General features: G+C 40.3%; 1 protein-coding gene across 1 annotated transcript; it reads right to left on the reverse strand.

Annotated features, from left to right (window-relative positions):
• Positions 1 to 747: 747 nt before the first annotated feature.
• Positions 748 to 14,476, reverse strand: MRAP2 (melanocortin 2 receptor accessory protein 2). The gene is made up of 4 exons (XM_010177405.2): positions 14,430 to 14,476; positions 13,080 to 13,213; positions 7,239 to 7,338; positions 748 to 1,310 (listed from the first exon to the last, which is right to left on the reverse strand). The coding sequence occupies exons 1-4, from the start codon at positions 14,444 to 14,446 to the stop codon at positions 917 to 919; spliced, it is 645 nt and encodes a 214-aa protein (XP_010175707.1). The 5' UTR covers positions 14,447 to 14,476; the 3' UTR covers positions 748 to 916.
• Positions 14,477 to 16,449: the final 1,973 nt, after the last annotated feature.

Genomic DNA, 16,449 nt, shown 5'->3' on the forward strand with positions numbered 1-16,449 from the left:
CCAGCTTAACATACCACCACCGTCTGCATATAGTAACTCTATTGGCAAAAGAATAGTTTTTATCTGGTTTCCTGTGATTTATAACTCCACTAGCAAAAGAAGAATAGTTTTTATCTGGTTTCCTGTGATTTAGCTACTGAATCTTGCACTTACCGAACTGGAAATTCATATCAACAATTTAAAAAAAAAATTAAATCAAATTACTGTTTGTATGTAGAATACTAATTTCAGGTCATCACTGGGCAGCTGTCAGAACATCACTCTGAAGCACTATAAATACAGGCACCAGTTTGCTTTTACTCAGCAGCAGGTGGTGATAGTATTTTGTAAACTGTAACCATGGAACTTAATACGGAAGGTATTCCCTCTATAAACTTTGTAATTTGGATTTAACCTGCACCAAAAAGCAGTTAGGAATCAGAAGCTGAAATTAATGCCAAGCAGATATCCATTGTGCCACCCAGATTCAGGTGTCCTTTTAGGGAGTGGCAGAAGCTGCAGAACCTCGCAAGGGGCAGTCTGTTTATTCCTTGCTTCAGTCTTAATTTGAGGTTTACACTCTTCTTGATTGAAGAGTTTTCATACACCTCCCAGTGCCACACTCCAGCCTTCATAGTCCCCACAAATCATTATGGCATCCTTCAGAAGCAGGACATAAGCAGTCATTTCAAAACAAAGAACAAAAAAAAAATAAGTAAGCAAAAATAATGCTGGGCAAAAGGTTTAGACCACTGAAGGCAACAGAATAAAGCATTCAGTGTTTTACTTTTGTCTGAGCTGAGTTCTGTCAGCACAGCCAGTCTCACATACAATAAAAAGCAGAGGTCTGAAATACCTTCTATCAAAATACCAGAAGGCCAGGAAAGGCTTGGAACAGGACAATAATGGGAATATTCCCCTTAAAGTAAAAGACTCTTCAGTCAAGGATCCGATGGGACGATTGCATGACCGATTTGCTTTCTAAAATGATTGGTGGCTCTGAGATGAGGAGATCATCCTCACCTAGTGAAGAGTTCTGCTCCGTGTTCACAAAGTTAGGAATGTTAAATTTTGTGAGACAATTTAGGTCCTCCTCAAAAATTCCACTGTTCCTGGGAACTTCATGGAAGTGGATATTACTCTCTAGACCTGAAGCTTTCTGACTTTGTTTTGCTTTGTCCAAATGTTCCACTTCACTAATAGAGAAATGGAAAAGCGACCGGGATTCTTCAGCGATTTGACGAGAAAAGACCCTCTCCGACTCAAGAGGTCTTCCAAAATCTGCCACAAAGCTATTCATGCGAAATCTTTTTTCAGAAGGATCTGCATTGCTAAGGAGGAAAAAGAAAAATACAGTAAGCATGAAAGTAGAACTATTTAAGTTCTTAACAGCAAATTGGGTTTCAGCAACCATTATGATCAGAAAGAAAGGAAACACTACAGTTCATCCACAACAGACTTTAAAAGCCAGCACTATTAATTATTTTCTGCTGAAGCTATTTTAAGTCTTGATTTGTAATGATAATTTTCTATAGGAATAAGTTATCAATGCTGGCACACTTAAATGGCACTTCTAGTAATCAATATACTTTAATTATCAGCTCACTGAATGAGCTTAGAAATACTCTTCAGTATTTCTTCTTGATATCAAGTAGTAACAAGTTTTTTAAAATGGCTTCTAGAACACTTGAGAAAAATCTTTGAAAGAGAAAATCTTTCCGGGACACAGGCAGCACTGCTGTCACTAAAGGCATCACTTGAGCGCTTGGTTGTCCAGATATCAAAGTATCTTTTCCACTGCCTTCAGTCAATGACATTCAGATTTCCAAACTAGGAGAGCAGGAACTAAGGACTGCTATAAGGACTGGCAGCCTCAGCAATTCAGACACATAGCCCAGGGAGGACATCTTAACACGTCGTGGAGTTTTCTAGAAGCGTTAGCTCAAACCAGCTCCAATCTGCAGGGACACGTGCAGAAGCCACGAACAGCTGGGGGTGAGAAAAGCTCAAGCTAGCGCAAGTTTTACAGATAGGAACACATTCTTTGTCAGGCTGAATTTATAAGCTGTCATCACAAAATGCAAGTTCTTTGCATCTGAAAGGCAGTAGAGATATTCAGAGGATGAGTAGAGAAAAATCTAAACGTTCTCAGAATGTAAGTTTTGTTGAGTAAGAATTAATAAATCATACTGTTTACATGTGAACACGTGGCAAATGAGACTGGAGGCAGATAGTTGGACTCCTAAAGGTGCACACAGCACTTAGAGATTTTCAGAGAAATGTAATTTAATTCCCTCGAGCCTGCAGTAGGAGGTAAGTGCCTACATGCTTCTAAAAGCCACAGATGGCACCTTCAGAAACCTACCCCTAAAACCTTCAAGTTCAGAGGATACCTACCCTTTAGTCTTTCAGTCACAGTTAATATTACTGCTTCTCAAATGCTAATTTACTTCCATTACATGATACGAGAATTCTGTCCTAACAAAATCAGTTACAAATCAAAGCCTTCAAATCAAAGTAGTCATCTAGTTTGTCAAAACTATATTGGCTCATTCTGCATTTTGACCTGAAGCATGTAGAAGCACAGCATTTTAACTGATGCAAGACAGACCAGTAACTAAGTAATGATCTACTGTATACACACCTGGAGGTTAGCAGACTGGAAGAATACTGTGGCAGCCTTCAGAACTGACATTTATGCATTTATAATGCAACAGAAAGCACCACTCCAAATTTAAGTTGCATATATATAATTTTGCAAGTCTGCCACCAAGAGTTTCTATGTAGAATTGTGGCACAGAGAGTGGAGGTGGCAAATAAGCACTCAGAGAAGGACAAGTGCTATAAGCCTAGCAAGAAGTGACTTTGGAAGAAAGCTTAAAGTGCATCTGTTAGAGAAGTAAAACTAGTTCATAGGTGCGGAAAGTGGTTTATAACCCAGTGAGCTATGAAGGAGCTGTCCTGGTTTTTAGCTGAAATAGAGCTGGGTTTCTTTTTAGTAGCTAGAACAGTGCTGTGTTTTGCTTTCAGCCTGGGACTTGTTGTGACAGAGACACTGATAACACACCAGTGTTTGCATTTTTGTCACTGGAAGTGAAGGATTTCATGTTCTGTTAGTCCACAAGCACAAGATCTAAGGGGGTGAGGAATATTTAAATTAATAAACTTAATTGACAGTTAGATATGCCAATGGGATATTCCATATCATATCATATCATATCATGTTCAGTATATCAGTGAGGGTCTCTTCCTCTTTTCTATCTCTCTGGCTTTCACTCGGGCTCTCGTTCTTCCGGGATTGTGGTTTCGGTTCAGGATTGTCGCTCCTCCGGGATCGTTATCTGGGAACAGGCCGGGCTCGGTCAGGAGGGGGGTGAGCTGTAACATTGGGTGTCAGGCACTTGCGTATTTTGTTACTGTTATCATCATCTTTACTATTTTAATATTAGTATTATTTTAAGTTTTCTCTCTATTATTAAACTGTTCTTATCTCAACCTACAAGCCTCCTTTTCCCTGCACCCCCAGTCCTCTCCCCTATCCCCTGGGGGTGAGGGGGAAGTGGGTGAAGGGCTGTGTTGGCTGCTGGCCAAGGGCTAGCCCAGTGGAACTATCACAGGAGCGAAGGCTGACTACAGAGGGGCACACAAGACTGGCAATGGCGACCTAATCTAAATGGAAGAATAGAAGATGTAAAGAAATTTTATAATGACCCAGGATGTTGAGGACATACGAAAGAGAATAATGCTGGGCTCATGAGCCGGGAACACATGATCTACACAGTCATATTTTTGGATTCTAAAAATTCACAACCACTATCTTTCTGTAGTTTGAGGAGGAATTTATTTAACTGGGCTAGAAACTTGCACAGTCCTGCTCACCGCAGTATGCAAGGATACCTCTGTGCCTATCTTTTCAGAACACTCAAAATAAGAAAAGCAGCTTCAGAAACCCCAGTTTTACTGCGGAAGAGTAGCACAACCACCTGAACAATCAAATCCCTTTTGCAATATTTGGGCCAACAGGACCCTCTACATCCCAGAAGTGTCAACAAGAGAGCAGGAAGGCAAATGCCGGACACCCTGAGTATCACACATACTGAAAACCATTCAAAACAAGCAGTTGGCAACAAAATAATCCAAGCTCCCTTCTCTAGGAATCTTCCAATGTGTGATGCTGGGTTCTGGTCTGCTGGATTCGATATTAAGCTCTGCACTCTGCCCACTGGACTTGAGTGCACTGTCAGGGTACAGACCATTTTGGTCAGTATATTGTTCTAACAGGGGCATACTGGTTTGAGACTGACCCTTGAGATTCCTCTATAGTTTAAACAGCCCTTCTCTCTCTGAAGTGTCCTAGGGTACTTGGCAAACCATGGAAAGGCATACACAGCCAATCCTCCAAAATAGTAGGGTTTGGCATGCCAAAGGGAACTTGGGGGACCTAAACAGATCCTTTGTACCAATCCAGAAGTGCTACTCTGAACTTCAGAAGCCTTCTGGAATAAGTTTTCAGCAAACACATACATATATCTGTAGAAGTTTTTGTTTCAGTGGATCTGCATTGCTGAGTGCATTTCACTCCAGAATCCTTCACCAAAACCAATTGATTTCTTAATAAATAAATAAATAAACCCCAGTCATTTTGCCTTACGGCACCTGGTTGTACAACCTGCTTCAACAGCTGCATGAAGCTTTGAGATTACGCCAGACAATATTTGGTACAGATATGTTACATGAACACATGCATTCATTGCACAAAAGCATTTTTGAGGCATTTTTTTAAATACAGAAACAAACATAGCATACTATCTTCTCCCAAGTGATGAATGAGAGTACTTTTCAGGTAGAAATTCAGAAAGATTGTCAACATTTTTTTTTGTCTCAAAAGCTAATGTTCTACACATGCTAATAGCAAGCAAACAAAAGAAAAGTGCAACTGGCATCTAATAACTAATAACATTTTTACCTCTCCCTGTCCATATCCTGACCCTTTTCTTCTGGTCTGAGAATGTACCCAATTCTGAACATCTTGTACAATTTTGAAAAGTACATGCTATCATACCCTTTTATATTGAGTCAAGAAAAGCATACTACTAGAACTGTCAGAGTATTCTACTTTGGATCCATCCATCTGAACCCAGAAACATTTATCTTTCACGTTAATGGTACTTTAAAGAACAGCCAAATTGACTTATTGAAGTCAGAGACATGTCCATCAATCAGGCTGGCTTTCTCCCAAGACCTAGGAATCCCACTAACATCTGTTTCTAAAGGAGGGCTGCAAGACAGCCCACTAACGAAATGATGAGTCATGAAGAATCCAGTCAGATATAAAGACAGAAGATGCAGGCAAACTAAAACTACAGTCTGCACTGGTTTTACAGGTAGGTATGTTCTCCAGTTTTTATATACTTGTATCAAAAATAAGAGGAAACAATAGTATTCACTGCCCTTAGTGTATTCCTGGATGATCTGTTTCTAGTACCATACACACTTGGGTTACCAAATCTCAAGAAAATAGGACTCAAATTTGTTAAAGGTGCCAACTCAGCATACAGAGTAAGTGGGCGAGCATTCAAGCACACAGCTCCCAAAGCTGCAAAGGAAGTTTAAAACAAATATAGAAAGGAGTAATTGGGCTCTCTTCAGCAACTGAAGAAAAATTATATTAAGATTTAGATTAGAAGAGACTTCTGGAGGTCTCTAGCCGAATGCCTTGATGAAGGCAAGGCCAACTCTGAATTCAGATCAGGTTATCTGGATGTAGAAGTTGACCAAATACGGAGGTTTCACAAACTCTCTAGACAACCTGTTCCAAGAACACTGATAAAGAACACAGAAAAACAGGGGGAGAGAGATACCAAGCAGGCCTCTGGTACCTGAAAGTACATTTTTACACGGGTACAAACTTTTGACAAATATCCATATTAAATTCTCTTTGTTGTATATTTGACTTCATTGTTCTTCCCCTTTCAAATTACTCATGTGGGACACAGACTCAGATGCTCAGCTAAGAAACAATATATCTAGGGAAAAGAGGCAGCACACCAACAGTTACAAGGACTTTACATATATTTGGGAGCAAGATCTGGATACTTTTTATGACAGTCCATAAGGGAGGCAAAAATACCAGCAAGTCAGTTCTGGGAAGCTGAACAATTCTGCCTCAATTTTCTTCTCACAGACGGAAAAATTTAGGAGCACAGGAGAGGCTCACAATATACATATGTCCTCTCTAATATGGCCCTGTCTCTAGAGATGTGCTATTACATGAAGTTTCAGAGCCTTGTCTACATGTGATGAAACAGCAAAGGGCCTTCAGTAGGCAGAGACAGGCAGGCTGCTTTAGGAAGTGATAAGCACTAACAATTGCCTTTCACAATCAGCTTCTCATCATCCCTACCTGCCTGCAAGCAACCTCTGTCTCCAGAAAGGCTTTTTATTTCCACTTTACAGCACACAAGCCTGAGAGGAGATCTGAGTTCAAACTTTCTGAGAAGAAGGGACACTGACAGCTTGCATGCTGTGCAAATGCAGATAAATGGCTGAGGCAAGTCATGGTCTGCACACACTTATCGGACAGAAAGAACAAGAAAAAAAGGTTAGTTTGTGACTTTCAGGGGACCTTGGTGTTAAATTAATGTGGAGCTCATCTGTAATTCAGCATCTACTGGAATTTCTCAGCAGAAACTGTGAGACACTTTGAGACTAAGGCAGCTGCAGGATTAAGTGAATATTTTGTAAATATTACTGATATCTACCTTTTGGACTCAAACACGGAAACCTACCAGACTTCAACTTCCTTAAATTAACATCTGCACTGCATTTTATTTGTATATACTCTGTCAATATTCACATATCCCTGTTCCACTCCATCATAACATCAGCCTACCTAGAATGACCCCATTTATTTGCAAAATGGCAATCTAAAGCCACCTGTTTGACAGCCTACCCATTAACTTCCTTTTATTATGAAAATGCATACATGCAGCTATTCCCTTCTCTTACCACATGCCTGCTGACTATTTGCTAAATAGGGAACACATTAATAACAATTCTACAGAACTGGTCTCCTAGAAGTGCTTGGAACAAAGATTATTTGAAACAAAGATAGAATGCAGCCTTTCACAAGGATGGACTTGAACAAGATGGTGCTGAGCCAATGCTATGTCAGCACGGTCACTATTTGTTCGGGGGCTGCAAAAGAACAGACACACCACTTAGCAGGCTGGATTTGTCATTCCAGTTTTCAGACTCACTCTTGATGTGGTGCTCCTGTCTTCGTCAGCAGGGTCAGGACAAAAAACATGAAGATGACAAAAACCGCAAGACCAACCCAAAATCCAATCACAATGGAATCTGGTGAAAGAGAGAAAACAAGACGATCAGTATTTCACCTGCACTTGCAGAAAGTTTCCTTCCACGTGCAGCATGACTGCAAATCCCAAAAGACTTTGCAGCTTATTCCTGGGTGGCAAAGAGGAAGGACCATCAGATTTATTGTTATCTGGTTTTAAACAGAAAGCTGCCATTGAAGCTCTCATTTTGAGCCCAAATTTTACTGATGTCTGGACAAACCACAAACAAGCTGAAAGAGGGAAGACACCAAATTCTCTTGGTTAGTAAAATAAGAGCAGCTCCCTTTGTGATGTCTGGCCCATTTCCAAGCATTTCTTTGGAAACAACTTCAGTGCTAGAACTCAGAAGAGAGGATTATTTGATTTTCAGCAAAAACCTCTGTCCCTGTAGAACTGAACTCCTGCTATTTTAAATTATTTCCGACCCAAACTGTTGTTTCTGGGTGTTGATGTATTTCTTTGACACAATAGGTTTGGGAAGATCTAGCTTTATTTCAGTGGTAAGATAGAGGGTTCTGAAACAAGCAGAACCAGTAAACTATTTGCTACCTCAACAAATATCAGTCCAATATACACAAGACATTTCTGAATAATTTTTGAGTTTCCAACTTGCATACAGAAAACTGCAATACAATATCAGAGAAGCCAAATGGATTTGGACAAAAAAAGTCAAACCACCAGTTAATTAAAAGGAAAACATCAATGCAATAGTCAAATACAGAAGCAATTGGAAAGAGCATGGCTTTTTGGCTGTGTGCATAATACATACCTGCTGTTCTCATTCATAGCAAATGGACCCACAGATAAATGACCAGTCCTACTTATAATAAATCTATATCCTCTTGTGACTTCAAAGTTGATCCACAGTTGCTCCTGAAGGAAGCTCAAAACTCCCAGGAACTTGATTAAGAGAGGTCCAAGTGGGACAAACATATTGCCAGACAACAATCAATTGATAAGCATGGCCCAAAGCTACAGAGCTTCAACCCAAAATATGACCTGGTCCAGGACCCACAGTATACAAGTACTTTTTCACCTGTCATTTCAGTTAGTTACTTTTTGTTTATGAAAATATTCAAAACTTCCACTGTAAAAGCTAAAAAAAAAATTAACATACAAACAGACAAGAGGGAAGTCTTGGTCAGGACAGGTATCCTATCTACCAGCCCTTAATCTCTCATTACACAGCTACTACTGAACCCCAGTGGCTGTAAAGCTACGTGGTGATCTGTCTGACCCAGTGCAGCAGGCACGGCACGGCCAGCCTGCTGAATTTCCTACAGGACTGACTAAAGACACCAGAAAACAAGGCATCAGCTACCCTGCCTAGTGCTTGACCCCAACGGTTAATCACACACCCACTGTCAAATATCACCCACACTAAAAGGTAGATCTGGAAACCAATTTGCTCTTTCTCTGCGAAGTCAAAGTGCCTGCTGCAACTTGAGATTTTCTCCCTTGAAAATACTTTATCACAATCAAGTCACTCCTTAATCCCTTTTTCTGGTAAGTTAAGGAGGTTAAGTTTCAAGTTTCCCACTGCAAAGTGTATTCCATCTCTCCTCTGCCACATCTTCTCCTCTCAAAACCCCTCGGAAAATAACTAGAGGATGGTTCAAGTATAGGTCTCCATGATGCAGGGTGGAGTGAAGTTTGTAATATTCCTTTCTGCTTAAAGCATACTGGTATGAGTTTCTTTCTGTAATTCCATGCATTATGAGCCCTAAATTATTTTCAGAATCATTCTGTAAGTATAGCCTGTATTCAGTGGTTCAAGATGCATCTTGTGTTCGGCCTTACTAACACACAATAGCTCATTATTATCTGCCATCCTACCAGAGTTTGTTTTACCTGAAAATTTCATCTAAAAATAAATACTCCCATTAAAAATTTACCACTTAACCATTTACAACTACTAGTACCTACCAATTAGTCAGACATGCTTCAATGATATGCAACTGCATTGATAACCAGAATATAAAGTCTGATCAAGTAAGATGTTAAAAAATATGCACATGGATTATATTCAAACTGCAAAACTGAACTCATCAACTAAGGAAAAAAAAACCAAAAGGAAAAAAAAAAAAAAAAAAAATCAAGATTCTGATGAACTGCTACTCCCCACAAAAATCACACCTGCCAGCACTGTATGCTGAAAAACAAGCCTGTCTTGTGGTTTGTTAGGTATTCCCCCCCTGCAGCTGAATTCCTAAGTTTACTAAGCCTAAAGCTACATCTTCCTTGCTTTACTGTGGCTCCTGATGCATTTCTAACCAGCTGCTTTATCAGTTACATCCTTTGGATCTGTTTAAAATGAAGGCAGTGGGCCTGAGTTCTCCTCAGTATTTCCTTTAGGTCTCACTCATTTAAGTGCAAATGATCAACCTACTAACTTCTAAACATTTATACAAAATAAACTGTGGGAATTGTGCTGAACAGGTGGAAGATAAATTAAGACTGATCAAGGTTAACATTGGAATTTGCAGTGTGTTCTCAAACAAGCTTCACAGGACAGGAGTTGATGAATGTGTAAGAAGGTCAGGCTGGAAAACCACCTGAGGGAGTGTGAGTACTGAGATGTGGCTGAAAGCAGCCACGAGTGTGGGTGTGCCAAGAAGTATCCTGGTTTATGTCCTGTGTAGCTTGATTGTTTTGAGAACAAAAATGTATAAATGCTAACTGTGTGAGGAGAATCTGGCCAAATAGAAAATCTTGCTAATAAGGAAGCCTGGGGACAAGGGAATCGAGGGTTCTTGCTAATAAAGAAGCTTGCTTTACCCAGAAAAAGGCTCGGAGTACTTTTTCGTCCCTTTTTCATTCACCGCAATAAACAGCACATAACACAACATTTATTCAAAAAATATGGTACGTAGGACTACCTTTATAATTCTGTCCAAAGTTACAAATAGATTGGGAAAGTATCCCATGACTTTCTCAAGCTGCAGTATCAACCTTCCTTTCCTTCCTAAGACAGACTCATAACATCCTGGCATCAGTTCTGACTCCCTGGTCATCCCTATCTATTTTACCTCTCTCTAATGTTACTTGGGATTCTTCTGTTCCAAAGGCACAAAATCCAGTTTTGTTCTTACCTCTGCCAGTCACAGATATCTCCTGGTTATCTTTGTCTATTTACTTTCTAAAGCTTTAATTTACAAAACATCTGGTGCCTAGTTTTCCAGATTTTCTGATTTCTATTTCCTGCCTTCACTTCTCCTCAGATAGAACATACTTTTTGCTTGTAAAACAGCTGGGGTTTTTTTTCACAACTGTATATTTGAAAAGTCACTGTGGCATTTGAACACCTCATTTTCATCGCACCTCCATTACTCCACTTTTTATTAAATGTATTTTTGTGTATTAGATTGTTTTGTCAATATTTTTATTCACAGGTCACTTTGCATAAATTTTTCCCTGCTTTCAGAAAACAAGCTTCTGAATTCTTTTGTATATACATTAAATTATTAGGAACCTCCCCTTGCCTACAATTAATTAAATCAACATTAATCTGAAAGCACCCTCCAACTTTCTCCTGTGGAATTCATCTTATGGTTCAAAACAGTGCCCTCTCATTTTGGGTGAAATACCTTGTGTATCAGAAATAAAAACAGTAACAATAAAAAAAATCACACACTTCTAATTTTAAGAAGGGCCAGTGATGTTTTACAGCTGGCCAAGTGTCACTGCTAGCCTGCATCACCTAAACTAGAGTCCAATCCCCTTTAGGCTCTCCAACATAAGTTACAGGCATTCATTAACACCCCTGCTTTGACAATATTCAAGGTCTCCCTCCTAATACAACCCCAGTGTAACCTCCTCTCCTCCTTCCTCCCCAGCTTAGGATTCCAGTGAAGTTAAATGTCTGATCACACTGCCTCCACATTTCTCAAGTCTCAACTCAGCTGCAAACAGCTAGAACAAGAAACACTCCAAAAACATACCGTGTCAAGAAATATCATGCCATACACAACACAGACATAGACTGTTCCTTTACTAGATTAAACTCAGCCCTCTGAGAATGCACGCAGTAACACCAAAGTAAACAGAGCCAGCTCCAATCTATCAGTTTAAAAAACCCCCAAAAACCAAAAAACTTGGAAAAACAAATAGAAGGAATTTCCTATGTCACTGATTCAATACTACTATTAGCCTCTTTGCTAAGTACGTGGAGCTCCACCTGAAAAGCGGTCATTACTTCTGTCCCATTCTCTAGTAAGAGTCTTCAGAACCCTCCTGCTCTACAGACAGCACAGCCAGGCAGCAAAGCTGAGCTGCCACACTCAGCATGGCAATCACTTCGATGGCAACCCAAGATCTGTTTTGACGCTATACCTTCCTCAATCCAGAGGTAACTCTCATTTATGGTTTATTCTCCCACGACACTCTTTGACACACCGAGCTATAAAGAAGGCATGTACATAACACTGCAGCTAATCTGTGTAATCAGTAATCTTTGTAATCAGGTTTGGCCTCTGATTAAGTAGAAGAATGGAATATAAATGAGAAACATGATAGAAGCTAACCTACATTTTTCAAGTACCTAACATTTGTAAAAAAACAGACAGTAATCAACAGACCTTTTTGGGGATAAAAAGGTCAAGTAGAATTCAGGCTAAAAAGAAAATTCTGCTCTAGGTTTTTTTGGGGTTTTTTTAAGTGTTAGTAACTTCAACAAGTTTCTTCTGTCCCTTACAGAGCCTCCTCAAAACCTCCTGACTGTGCAGAGCCACGGGAGATCAGCCTTTCTGCTGTGCTGTTTGTCACTGCAGGCACTCCTCATTCGCAGTCTGAGCCCTCATCATGACAAGTGAGGCAGAAATTATGTACCCCACCCTGGATCAATGCTCCAGCACTGGATAGAGACTGGAGACCCTTCTCCAATACTAGGAAGACTAATGCTCAAACCCTCTCACAGTGTATCCAGCTCAGAAACAAAGAAACAAGATTGCCTGCTTCTCTTTGGCAAAGTGCTTGCAAAAAACACATCCAGTCATTCTGAGTTAGTCTGTGATACTTTTTTTTTTTCCTTTTTTTGTTTTTCTCCCCACAACCATCTCTACTTAAAAAAAAAAAAAAAAAAAAAAGCCAAAGCCACTGTCTAGATTTTAGGTAAGTGTTGGTCCAGCTGTACTAGCCTGTCCTAGTTAAATTTCCCCTCAATTCCTACCCGAATTTTTCATCTCTCTGGTCCCAGTCCTCCACTCGTTACTTCTACTGTGAAACAGTTCCAGTATTAACAGAATGCTGAATTTAGCACACTCTTCCCAATGACAAAAGTTTCTTCAGAAGGAGAAATTTCTCATTTTAAATCTTTTAAAAGCCTTAAATTTATTTTCTATGAAGAAAAACAAAAGCAGTAAGGCTGCCCACCACTGCCTTTTTAGCATTCACAGGAACAAGAACAAAGCATGATGGGTCATACCAAGTAGTTACCAGAAGCAGCAGTGACTGTATTTGCTGTTATAAACTGTTCCTGATAGTCTGATATTCCTCAGTACTGACAAATTTCTACCACAGGCAAGAAATCTGTGGCTCTCTCGTGCACAAGAAAAGCAATCAACAAAAAGACACAGCATAATAAACAATATTATAATAATCTAATAAATAGAGTAGTACTTTTAATTGTTGAGAATAAAAAAAAAATAGGAGAGATTTTTGTACAATAATCAGTTACAAATTAAGAGCAGGAACATTAAGATGGGGAAGCTCAGCTGCAATAAGTTATGTCTCTACTGAACTTACATTTATGAGCCTTCAGGCCTTCAAACGACACTGGTCCATACTCATAGTACTCGTACTCCCAGGTGTAATCAGAGTTAGACAATGCCTGCTGGGAGGTTCTGTTAGAAATCAGCCTCAGAGTAGACATCTTGCACCTCCATAAATATATACCTGTGGATACAAAATGCATTAATGGAGACTACATCTTTGGATTTTATAGAGAACAGTTTCTAATTTATGGGATGTCTTCCTTATCACTGTTCCCAAGAGCAGCCACTCAGCTTGCAAAGGCCCTCTTTTCCCCTGTTCCTTTAAAATCCAGTATCACTGCCTCATCAGACAAGGCTATCACATCCCCTCCCATCCCCTCCCCAGTCTTGTCTAGCCAACCACCAGTCACCAGTCTTCTCTTTAATGGAAAGAACTGAACCTATGTCCACTTCCACAGAGATGCCTGTAAATGTACAAGGTACCAAAATCAGGCTCCTCAGACTGAATATAGCTTTAATAGCTTAAAAATATTAAATAGCAAAAACCACCAACCTCAGCAGATTAGGATGAATGCTGCCATGGAAATCTGGGTGGAGAACTGGTGAGACTACCAGGCTCAAAGGGTTATATTATCCCTACAGTGTTCAGCTGGCAGCTGGTTATCAGTGGTAGCCCTCAGGGTCTGATACTACAATGAAATGCAGTGCACTTGTATTACGTGGATTACGAATGTTCACAGATTACGTGAGGGACAGTCAAGAGGCTGGAGGGCAGACTGCTATTCAGAGGGACCAGGACAAGTTGGAGTGACAGGAACCTTGTGATGATCACCAGTGCAAATGCAGAGTCCTGCATCTGAGAGGGAATACCTCATGCAGCAGTACAGGCTGGGGGATGACTGCTGGGGAGCAGCTCTGCAGAGAAAGACAAGCAGCTGAACATCAGTCAGCAATATGCCTTGTGGCAAAGAAGGTCAAGTATGTACCAGGCTGAATTAACAAGAGTGTAGTCAGCAGGTCAAGAGAAGTGTTTACTCTTCTCCACTAACTACTGGTTAAGTCTGTATCTGGGGTACTGTATCTGGTTTTGGTATCTCCAGTAACAGAAGGACACAGACATGCTGGGGCAAGTCCCATGGAAGGCCATCAAGACGGCCAGAGAGGTGAAGCACAGGATGCACGAAAGCCTAAGGGAACTGGGTTTGTCCAGCCTGGAGAAGAGAAGGCTCCATGGAGACCTTAGTGCTGTCTACAGTAACAGTCAGAGGGTGCAGAGATGACAGATCCAGGCTCTTCTCAGAGGTGCAGAGTAAAAGGACAAGAGTCAATGGACACAAACTGGGAAACAGGAAATTTAAATTAGATACAAGGAAAACTTTACCTGACCCCGTTGAACATACTTCGAGCAGGAGGTTAGACCAAATGACCACCAGAGGTCCCTTCCAACCTAAATTTCTCTGTGCTAATAAACAGCTTCATATGCTACTACTGAAGGAAAATAGAACAGGAGTGATTTTTACCACAGATTAACAAAAACTGCAATGCAACATTAAGCATCATTAAATTGTCTTGATATATATTTCTGTCATTACCACAACACTGCATTAGGGATTTGCATTTTGCAGAGTATTTTTTTCAGAATATTAGACGTTTTATGCACACCAAAAAGAGAGCAAAAAACATCTGCTGCAGCAGCTGGAGTCAGGACATCCAACGTGAAACAGATCACAAAATACTTTCTGGAAAAGTAAATTGGGCTTTGGGTAATTTAACATTCAATTAAAACCCAGCTGGGTGAAGACTTCATGCAGTTAATAAAACTAGTGCAATCAGTTGTTCTGAGGACAATGAAACTTCTCAGAACACAAAGTCAAATTGAGATAAAATTTCTTGAAAAAGAAGGGCCCTAAATAGCCATGTCACTCAAAATAACTGAAACTTCAGTCCTTCCTAAGGATAATTAGATTGACTAAGGCTGTGCAAGTAAAGCACACTGTTCAAGTACTAGGAGTGCTTAAGTCCATAGAGAACAAGAATCAAGTGCAAAATGAGGAACACAAATTCACCCAGGGAACATGAACAGCATTTCAAGTTTGTAAAAAAGTTATTTCTGCAACTATTTTACCATAAGCAAATGCTGGCAGCAGTGTGTCAAAACAATTTTAAATAAATAGTGAAGTATACCTGAAAAAGTAAACTTCATACCCAGCTACAATGTTGAGAACCTTAAACACATACCAAAACTTGTCTGGCAATTGATAAATTCTCAAAAACAAGAAATGGATCTATTTTTCAAATCAAACCAGGATAGTTTTCACAATGAGCAACTTGCCAAGAGGAGGAGGAAGGGAGAAAAGTGACCAACCCCATTCTTGGGTCAGGATAAGGAGCTTCCTATCACCCTCACCCTCCTTTAACCACTCAGAAAGCTCCCAGTGAGAATAAATAGCTTGAAGCACAGAGGAGAAAAAAAAAAAAAGATGGCTGTAATGGACAACCCAGTTCATGGCTGAGGATGTTTCCCCATCCTCTACTTACATGCCTTAAGAAAGAGGTAAATCTAACTTTAAATGCTTGTGTTCACAGTAAAGTTCCTCCTTTGCTCTCCCAGTGACTAGAAAACCGTACACCCTAGAATGAAAGAGAGGATGTCTAATTAAGCCTTAGACAGTTTTTCTTGGTTTTAATCAACTAAAGTAACTGCTGCCTCTGGGAGAAGCAAACAGCACAGAGAAAAACCTAAGACTCCTGTTCTAGTTTGCTTCCACCTCAGCTCTGTCAGTTGCTTCTTACAAGATTCTGTGTTTTATTTTGTGACTGGGCCCTAAGAGAGTGCATGGTGCTACACAGGGCTCCCACCATCTTTTTTTTCCCCTTCTCCCCAATATTTTGTTGATGACGTGTCTCTTGACAAGTTCCATTAGCACATTCCTGTGCTTTTCCCCTTTATAGCCTTCCAGAGGAGTCTTTCATTTAAATATTTCTTATATGGCATCACCAACGTTCATTGTCACCTCCTTGCTTTTAGTGTTATAAAAAGAGCTGAACAGGAATCCACAGGCTGAAAACTTCAGAATAGGGTACATGGACAGTCCGAAAAATGTTTCTTCTGCCACCTCAAGTGCAGCTAGATGAGATTCATTGAGCCACATACAGATCTCTCTCCCCATCTAGTCACTAGTGTCCATCTAGTCACTAGTGTCCATCTAGTCACTAGTGTCCTGGTGGACAGCAGGCTGGCCATGAGCCAGCAGTGTGCCCTCGTGGACAAGAAGGCCGACAGTATCCTGGGGTGCATCGAAAAGAGCGTGGCCAGCAGGTCAAGTGAGGTTCTCCTCTCCATCTACTCTGCCCTGCTGAGGCCACATCTGGAATACTGTGTCCAGTTCTGGGCTCCCCAG

This window comes from Antrostomus carolinensis, unplaced genomic scaffold (assembly GCF_000700745.2).
Source record: "Antrostomus carolinensis isolate BGI_N321 unplaced genomic scaffold, ASM70074v2 scaffold19091, whole genome shotgun sequence".
Taxonomy (NCBI): Eukaryota; Metazoa; Chordata; class Aves; order Caprimulgiformes; family Caprimulgidae; genus Antrostomus; species Antrostomus carolinensis.

Excerpts from the sequence above, each read along its gene's own strand:
- MRAP2 (XM_010177405.2), bottom strand. Across the intron at positions 7,339-13,079 it reads AGGCCTGAAGGCTCATAAAT|ATTCCATTGTGATTGGATTT; the intron begins GTAAGTTCAGTA and ends CTCTTTCACCAG. Across the intron at positions 1,311-7,238 it reads ACAGGAGCACCACATCAAGA|CAATGCAGATCCTTCTGAAA; the intron begins GTGAGTCTGAAA and ends TTTCCTCCTTAG.